The following is a 9,614-nucleotide window of genomic DNA, read 5'->3' as shown; positions in this document are numbered from 1 at the left end:
ATCAAGTATCTTTTCCGACCACAATGCTATGAGACTAGATATCAATTACAGGAAAAGATCTCTACAAAATACAAACACATGGAGGCTAAATAATACACTACTTAATAACGAAGTGATCACTGAAGAAATTAAAGAGGAAATAAAAAGATACCTAGAAACAAATGACAATGGAGACACGACAACCCAAAACCTATGGAATGCAGCAAAAGCAGTTCTAAGAGGGAAGTTTATAGCAATACAATCGTACCTTAAGAAACAGGAAACATCTCGAATAAACAACCTAACCTTGCACCTAAAGCAATTAGAGAAAGAAGAACAAGAAGAACCCCAAAGTTAGCAGAAGGAAAGAAATCATAAAGATCAGATCAGAAATAAATGAAAAAGAAATGAAGGATAGCAAAGATCAATAAAACTAAAGCTGGTTCTTTGAGAAGATAAACCAAATTGATAAACCATTAGCCAGACTCATCAAGAAAAAAAGGGAGAAGACTCAAATCATAGAATTAGAAATGAAAAAGGAGAAGTAACAACTGACACTGCAGAAACACAAAGGATCATGAGAGATTACTACAAGCAACTCTATGCCAATAAAATGGACAATCTGGAAGAAATGGACAAATTCTTAGAAATGCACAACCTGACAAGACTGAATCAGAAAAAAATAGAAAATATGAACAGACCAATCACAAGCACTGAAATTGAAACTGTGATTAAAAATCTTCCAACAGCCGTGCTGATAGCGCTGTCGAAAACATGGTGAACGTTCCTAAAACCCGCCGGACTTTCTGTAAGAAGTGTGGCAAGCACCAACCCCACAAAGTGACACAGTACAAGAAGGGAAAGGATTCTCTGTATGCCCAGGGAAAGCGGCGTTATGACAGAAAGAAGAGTGGCTATGGTGGGCGGACTAAGCCGATTTTCCGGAAAAAGGCTAAAACTACAAAGAAGATTGTGCTGAGGCTTGAATGTGTTGAACCTAACTGCAGATTTAAGAAAATGCTGGCAATTAAGAGATGCAAGCATTTTGAGCTGGGAGGAGATAAGAAGAGAAAGGGCCAAGTGATCCAGTTCTGAGCTTCATATTTTGTTTTGTTATGAAGGCAATAAACATTTGAGATTGTTAAAAAAAAAAAAATCTTCCAACAAACAAAAGTCCAGGACCAGATGGCTTCACAGGCGAATTCTATCAAACATTTAGAGAAGAGCTAACACCTATCCTTCTCAAACTCTTCCAAAATATAGCAGAGGGAGGAACACTCCCAAACTCATTCTACGAGGCCACCATCACCCTGATATCAAAACCAGACAAGGATGTCACAAAGAAAGAAAACTACAGGCCAATATCACTGATGAACATAGATGCAAAAATCCTCAACAAAATACTAGCAAACAGAATCCAACAGCACATTAAATGGATCATACACCATGATCAAGTGGGGTTTATTCCAGGAATGCAAGGATTCTTCAATATACGCAAATCAATCTACGTGATACACCATATTAATAAACTGAAGGAGAAAAACCATGTGATCATCTCAATAGATGCAGAGAAAGCTTTCGACAAAATTCAACACCTATTTATGATAAAAACCCTCCAGAAAGTAGGCATAGGGGGAACTTTCCTCCACATAATAAAGGCCATATATGACAAACCCACAGCCAACATCGTCCACGATGGTGAAAAGCTGAAAGCATTTCCTCTAAGATCAGGAACATGACAAGGTTGCCCACTCTCACCCCTCTTATTCAACATAGTTTTGGAAGTTTTAGCCACAGCAATCAGAGAAGGAAAAGAAATAAAAGCAATCCAAATCGGAAAAGAAGAAGTAAAGCTGTCACTGTTTGCAGATGACATGATACTATACATAGAGAATCCTAAAGATGCGACCAGAAAACTACTAGAGCTAATCAATGAATTTGGTAAAGTATCAGGATAGAAAATTAATGAACAGAAATCTCTGGCATTCCTATACACTAATGATGAAAAATCTGAAAGTGAAATCAAGAAAACACTCCCGTTTACCATTGCAACAAAAAGAATAAAATATCTAGGAATAAATCTACCTAAGGAGACAAAAGACCTGTATGCAGAAAATTATAAGACACTGATGAAAGAAATTAAAGGTGATACAAATAGATGGACAGATATACCATGCTCTTGGGTTGGAAGAATCAACATTGTGAAAATGACTCTACTACCCAAAGCAATCTACAGATTCAATGCAATCCCTATCAAACTATCACTGGCATTTTTCACAGAACTAGAACAAAAAAATTTCACAATTTGTATGGAAACACAAAAGACTCCGAATGGCCAAAGTAATCTTGAGAATGAAAAATGGAACTGGAGGATTCAGGCTCCCTGACTTCAGACTATACTTCAAGGCTACAGTAATCAAGACACTATGGTACTGGCACAAAAAGAGAAAGATAGATCAATGGAACAGGATAGAAAGCCCAGACATAAACCCACATACATATGGTCACCTTATCTTTGATAAAGGAGGCAGGAATGTACAGTGGAGAAAGGACAGCCTCTTCAATAAGTGGTGCTGGGAAAACTGGACAGGTACATGTAAAAGTATGAGATTAGATCACTCCCTAACACCAAACACAAAAATAGGCTCAAAATGGATTAAAGACCTAAATGTAAGGCCAGAAACTATCAAACTCTTAGAGGAAAACATAGGCAGAACATTCTGTGACATAAATCACAGCAAGATCCTTTTTGATCCACCTCCTAGAGAAATGGAAATAAAAACAAAAATAAACAAATGGGACCTAATGTAAATTCAAAGCTTTTGCATAGCAAAGGAAACCACAAACAAGACCAAAAGACAACCCTCAGAATGGGAGAAAATATTTGCAAATGATGCAACTGACAAAGGATTAATCTTCAAAACATACAAGCAACTCATGCAGCCTAATATCGAAAGAACAAACAACCCAATCCAAAAATGGGCTGAAGACCTAAATAGACATTTCTCCAAAGAAGATATACAGATTGCCAACAAACACATGAAAGAATGCTCAGCATCATTAATCATTAGAGAAATGCAAATCAAAACTACAATGAGATATCATCTCACACCAGTCAGATGGCCATCAACAAAAAATCTAGAAACAATAAATGCTGGAGAGGGTGTGGAGAAAAGGGGACACTCTTGCACTGCTGGTGGGAATGTGAATTGGTACAGCCACTATGGAGAACAGTTTGGAGGTTCCTTAAAAAACTACAAATAGAACTACCATATGACCCAGCAATCCCACTACTGGGCATATACCCTGAGAAAACCATAATTCAAAAAGAGTCATGTACCAAAATGTTCATTGCAGCTCTATTTACAATAGCCTGGAGATGGAAACAACCTAAGTGTCCATCATCGGATGAATGGATAAAGAAGATGTGGCACATATATACAATGGAATATTACTCAGCCATACAAAGAAACGAAATTGAGCTATTTGTAATGAGGTGGATGGACCTAGAGTCTGTCATACAGAGTGAAGTAAGTCAGAAAGAGAAAGACAAATACTGTATGCTATCACATATATATGGAATCTAAGAAAAAAAAAAAAGGTCATGAAGAAGCTAGGGGTAAGATGGGAATAAAGACACAGACCTACTAGAGCATGGACTTGAGGACATGGAGAGGGGGAAGGGTAAGCTGTGACAAAGCGAGAGAGTGGCATGGACATATATACACTACCAAACGTAAAATAGATAGCTAGGGGGAAGCAGCCGCATAGCACAGGGAGATCAGCTCGGTGCTTTTTGACCACCTAGAGGGGTGGGATAGGGAGTGTGGGAGGGAGGGAGACGCAAGAGGGAAGAGATATGGGAACATATGTATATGTATAACTGATTCACTTTGTTATAAAGCAGAAACTAACATACCATTGTAAAGTAATTATACTCCAATAAAGATGTAAAAAATAAATAAATAAAATCAAAAAAAAATAATAAGTGCTCAAATGTAAATCGAAACCACAATGATGCAGAGCAGTAGGAACTCTCATTCATTGGTGGTGAGAATGCAAAATGGTACAGCCACTTTGGAAGGCAGTTTGAAGTTTCTTACGAAACTAAACATACTCTCACCATATGATCCAGAAATCACACTCCTGGGATCTACTCAAATGAGTTGAAAATGTTATGTACACACAAAAACCTGCTCGAGGATGTTTAGAGCAGCTTTATTCATAATTAACAAAACTTGGAAGCATCAAGATGTCCTTCAGTAGGTGAATGGATAAATAAACTGTGGTACATCCAGAGCAAAGAATATTATTCACTACTAAAAAGAAAGCAGGGGCTTCCCTGGTGGCACAGTGGTTCAGAATCCGCCTGCCAGTGCAAGGGACATGGGTTTGATCCCTGGTCCGGGAAGATCCCACATGCCGCGGAGCACCTAAGCCCGTGTGCCACAACTACTAAGCCTGCACTCTAGAGCCCGTGAGCCACAACTACTGAGCCCATGTGCCACAACTGCTGAAGCCCACGTGCCTAGAGCCTGTGCTTCACAACAAGAGAAGCCACCGCAATGAGAAGCCTGCACACCGCAGCAAAGAGTAGACCCCGCTCGACGCAACTAGAGAAAAGCCCGTGCGCAGCAGTGAAGACCCAATGCAGCCAAAAATTAATTAATTAATTTAAAAAAAGAAGAAATCAGCTATCAAACCATAAAAAGACATGAAGGAACCTTAAATGCATGTGACTAAGTGAAAGAAGCCAGTTTTAAAAGGTTACATACTATACAATGTAAACTATATGACATTCTGGAAAAGGCAAAACTATGGGGGCAATAAAAAGATCAGTGATTGGCAGGGTTTGGAGAGTGGGGAGGGATGAGTAAGTGGAGCACAGAGGATTTTTAGGACAATGATTCTGTCCTGTATGATACTATAATGATGGATACACGACATTATATATTTTCTAAACTTAGAGAACGTACGACACCAAAAGTGAACTCTAATGTAAACTTGGGGGTTAATGATATGTCATTGTATCAATAGGTTCATCAGTTTTCACACGTGTGCCACTCTAGTTGGGAGTGTGCTAGCGGGGAAAGCTATGCATGAGTAGTTGTAGGGGATATACGGAACCCTCTGTACATTCTGCTCAATTTTTCTGTAAACCTAAACTACTCTAAAAAATAAAGTCTGGGGCTTCCCTGGTGGCGCAGTGGTTGAGAGTCTGCCTGCCGGTGCAGGGGACACCGGTTCATGTCCCGGTCTGGGGGGATCCCACATGCCGGGGAGCAGCTGGGCCTGTGAGCCATGGCCACTGAGCCTGCGCGTCCGGAGCCTGTGCTCCGCAACGGGAGGGTCCACAGCAGTGAGAGGCCCGCGTACCGGAAAATAAAAATAAATAAAAATAAATAAAGTCTGTTTAGTTTAAAAAACACATACACAATGATATGCCACTTCACATCCATTAGGACGGCAACTATCAAAAAGTGTTGGTGAAGGAAGTGGAGAAATTGGAACACTTGTGAGCAGTTGGTGGGAATATAAAATGGCGCAGCCGCTGTGGAAAACGGTGTGGCAGTTCCTGAAAAAGTTAAAAATGGAATTACCATGTGGTCCAGCAATTTCACTTCTGAGTATATACCCAAAAGAATTGAAAGCAGGGTCTTGAAGAGGTGTTCGTACATGCATGTTTATGGCAGCATTATTCACAGTAGCCAAGAAGTGGAAAAAACCCAACTGTCTTTCAACGGATGAATGGATATACAAAATGTGGTACATACATACAATGGAATATTACTCAGCCTTTAAAAGAAAGGACATTCTGACATGTGCTACACCATGGATGAACCTTGAGGACATTATGCTAAGTGAAATAAGCCAGTCACAAAAAGACATATACTGTATGATTCCAATTATATGAGGTACCCAGGATTGTCAAATCCAGACAGAAAGCAGAATGGTGGCTGTAAAGAGGAATAGGGAGTTGTAGTTTAATGGGTACAGAGTTTCAGTTCTGCAAGATGAAATCGTTCTGAAGATTGCACACAAAGTGAATATACTTATTAATACTGAAATGAACACTTAAAATTGTTAAGATGGTAAATTTTATGTTATGTGTATTTTACCACAATTAAAAATAAAATAGAAAATAAAAGAACTAAAGATGTTATGAAACACAGACACCAAAAAGGGAAAACATTTGATTAAACTCCAATAAGGCAAATGCTACCAGACAAAACCAAAAGGCAAATAAATGTTAAACTGGCAGGAAAATAATTGCAACCCTTGTGATAAACAAAAGGTTAATGGTATCACTAATGAAATATACCAAGAACTCTTAAAACTCAAGAAGATAAAGGCAAAACATCCAATAGAAAAATAGATAAAGACATGAACCAGCCATTCTCAGAGAAGGACCCCACCCCAAAAAGGTTTAATAACTGCCAAACATGTTCATTCTCATGAGTTATCAAATAATTTAGAATTTTAATTTTAAAACAAGAAGATGCTAAATTTCTCCTTTTGGATTAGGAAATGTTTAAAAGATGGCTAATTACCACATGGTTCTTTTGGGCACAAAGAGAGCCAGAGAAGCAAAGATGCTCAGTTGACCAACTGTCCACCAAAACAAACATCTTAAGATCCAAACACCTGTTTCCACATTTTCCTTTAAAAAAAACAAACAAACAAACCATTGAATGAATTTCTTTTATAATCGGGAAGAAAAAACTAAACCAATTCTTATGTGGTGAGTCACATGAAAATTAGCATGTTTCCAAAGGTAATAAACAAATGTAATGGACCAAAAAAAACCATTGACACTCAGGGTCTGAAAGAGTATGAAGAAGGAAATGTTCTCATACACTATTGGCAAGAGTGTAAACTAGTACAACCTTTTTGGAGGACAGTTTGGCCATTTCCATCAATATTTCAAATGTTCGTGCTTGATCAGACAATTCCACTTTGGAAAGTTACCATGTAGATATACTCACACACACACAGAAGGGCACAATTTATAAAGTTTTATTAACTGCAGCAATGTTTGCATAAGTGAAAAATTGGAAATGACTCAAGAGCCCATCAATAGAATATTGGTTAAAAATTTTATGTTAAAAAATATATATTATGGTATATCCCTACTATGGAAAACTATGTTAGGGTTTAAAAAATTATATGAACTGATTTGGACAGCCATCCAAGAGTATTATTAAGAGAACATGGGAAGTTTCAGAACAGTTGTAAAAACATATGTTATAACATAATCCTGTTTTTATAAAATAATATAAAAATTAGTTCAAAAAATCTAGGAAAAATCTGAAAGAATACACATCATACTGAAAGCATGTCTGAGCCATCTCTGACTCAGGTCTGTATGAAATTGTTGGAAACGATACACAATTTTGTATTCTTTGAATTTTTTGCATTATTTTTGAAACCAGGAGAAAAAATAAAGAAATAACTGTTTAAGGGTGGGATTCCTCATACTATAAAAAACTGAGTACCTCTGGCACCTGGTTTAACCTCTGGTCTCCTCCACCTCTTTTCTCTCTATCAAAGTCAAGGCAGACTCCACCTCCCTAAGCATTTCCTAAGGGCTTCAGTTTATTCAGATAGCCTTCCTCTGTGATCTCTGGACTGTTTGGACCCTGAACCACAACCAGTTCCCTTTGATTATAGGCTCTTTATTGTTTATAAGCGGATTGTGCCAACCAAGGTGTGAACATTCACCCTGGCCACAGTGCAGAATGATTAGAAGAGAATGGAGTCTCCCAAGGAGGGAGACTAGCGGGTAGCACACGACCTGGGCACTGCCTCTTAGCTGCCCCGCCCAGTCAGGACTGACAGCACTGTGTCCCTGCTGGACATTTCCCACCTCATCTGTTGCCCTGCATGCCCCTCACCATCCACAGCGAGGGCTTTTTTAGGGACCAGAAAGACTCAGGGAAGCTTCCCAGGGGGCCTGGAATTTAGACTTGGTACTGAGCACTGAGGCCAATGGTCAAAAGATTAGTAAGTATACCTCATGATGGCTACGGTGTCCCTTCTCTACAGGGGCAGTCACAAGCCTCCATGAAAAGCCTTCCCTACTTCTTTCCTCTGGGTTCTCTAAGCAGTGGCCGCTCCTTACCCATACCTTTGCCTGCCTCAGTCCTTAGTTAATGGGCAAGACAGACCTACACCGAGCCATTGTGTCATGACACCCAAGCCCACTGAGAACTCCATGCAGTGTCTCCAAAGTGGGTGCAATTGAGCCTGGTCTGGTGCAAGCCCAGGACAGCTAAAAGCCGAAGGGAAATGCCATCCATACCTGGGAAAGCAATCCCATGTGCCCTCCTCACCTGTTTCCCCTCACACAAGCTTCTAACCCCTGGCCTGAGTCACCTGGGGGCCCAGGACAGCGTAAGCAGGTATTCAATTCTTCTGGTGAAGGGTAGGTAGGGTAGGTATCCTGGACACCTGGGTGGGAGGGGAGAGGTTTGTAAAACACAGACGGCTGAGTCCTACCCCCAGGGTTTCTGATTCAGCCCATCTGGGTGAAACCTAAGGATCTGCATTTCTAACACGTTCCAGATCATGCAGTCGCTGCCTTCCAGTTGGCCTGGGGACCATACTTTGGGAACTGCTGGGTTTGAAGATGGGGTGGAGTCAGGAAGACCAGTCAGGAAGCTGTGCTCGACAGGACCAGAGCCAGAAGCAGAGCAGGGCCAGCAGGGATAGCAGGGAGGATGCAGAGCATTTCTGAGGGGAGGGGCACCAGAAAGGTGTCCAGGTCGGTGTGGGCATGAGCGAGAGCAAGGGGTCTAGACAACTCAGGTTTCTAGCTTGAAGGACCGAGGGGAAGGACTCTGAAGTAGGGAACCCAGGAGGCACAGCAGCATCGAGGGTAGGGGACGAGGATTCTGTTTTGGAGGGTCATCTGGGTGGGGATGTCCAATAAGCAATCCGTAATTTTAGTCTGGATCAGGCAGGAGGCATTGGGACTGTGGGAATGTGGAGGTGAGAGTAATTGCCATAGAGCTGGTAGCGGCTAGCTTGGGAAATGAAGCAGCTACTCAGGAAGAGGACATGAGAAGAAGAGCAGGAACCTCAGGACTGTGGACAAGCCTACAAGCTTGCGAGTCTTATTAGGTGTGCCTCCACACTGAAGCAGCTACCTTGGGCTGTATTCCCAATGTTCAGGGACTGGCAGAGGGAATCCAGGAAGGAAAGGAGAAAGGAAGGAGACAATGAGGTTCCAGGGGAGGCTTCCGCTTTCCTGGGTCCCCAGGTGACTCAGCCCAGGGGTTAGGAGCTCGCGGTGGGTGGGGGCAGCAGGTGAGGAGGGCACGCAGGATTGCTTTCCCAGGTATGGATGGCTTTTCCCTTTGGCTTTTAGCTGTCCTGGGCTTGCACCAGACCAGGCACAATTGTATCCATTTTGGGGACACTGCCAAGGGGTGGCGGGCATCAGGGCCTGAGTAGGGAGGTGTGGAGGGAGGAGGCCCACTGCCATTCTTGGTATGGTTCTCTCTCCAGGAACAGAGCTCCATCTGGCCTCACTCTGGGCAGCTTATAAGGCCTGGTGTGAGTTTTGTTTATGCAAGTGCAGCATAAAAGGAACAAATCTGCCAGCACCGAGGCTGCTGCCTCTCGAGTCCTTT

General features: G+C 41.4%; 1 protein-coding gene across 1 annotated transcript; it reads left to right on the top strand.

Annotated features, from left to right (window-relative positions):
- The first annotated feature begins 741 nt into the window (after positions 1-741).
- LOC117307855 (large ribosomal subunit protein eL42-like) lies at positions 742-1,135 on the top strand. Its single transcript, XM_033838379.2, has one exon. The coding sequence runs from the start codon at positions 754-756 to the stop codon at positions 1,072-1,074; it is 321 nt and encodes a 106-aa protein (XP_033694270.1). The 5' UTR covers positions 742-753; the 3' UTR covers positions 1,075-1,135.
- The last annotated feature ends 8,479 nt before the right edge of the window (positions 1,136-9,614 follow it).

This window comes from Tursiops truncatus, chromosome 14 (genome assembly GCF_011762595.2).
Source record: "Tursiops truncatus isolate mTurTru1 chromosome 14, mTurTru1.mat.Y, whole genome shotgun sequence".
Classification (NCBI taxonomy): Eukaryota; Metazoa; Chordata; class Mammalia; order Artiodactyla; family Delphinidae; genus Tursiops; species Tursiops truncatus.
This window is presented reverse-complemented; position numbering and strand designations above follow the sequence as displayed.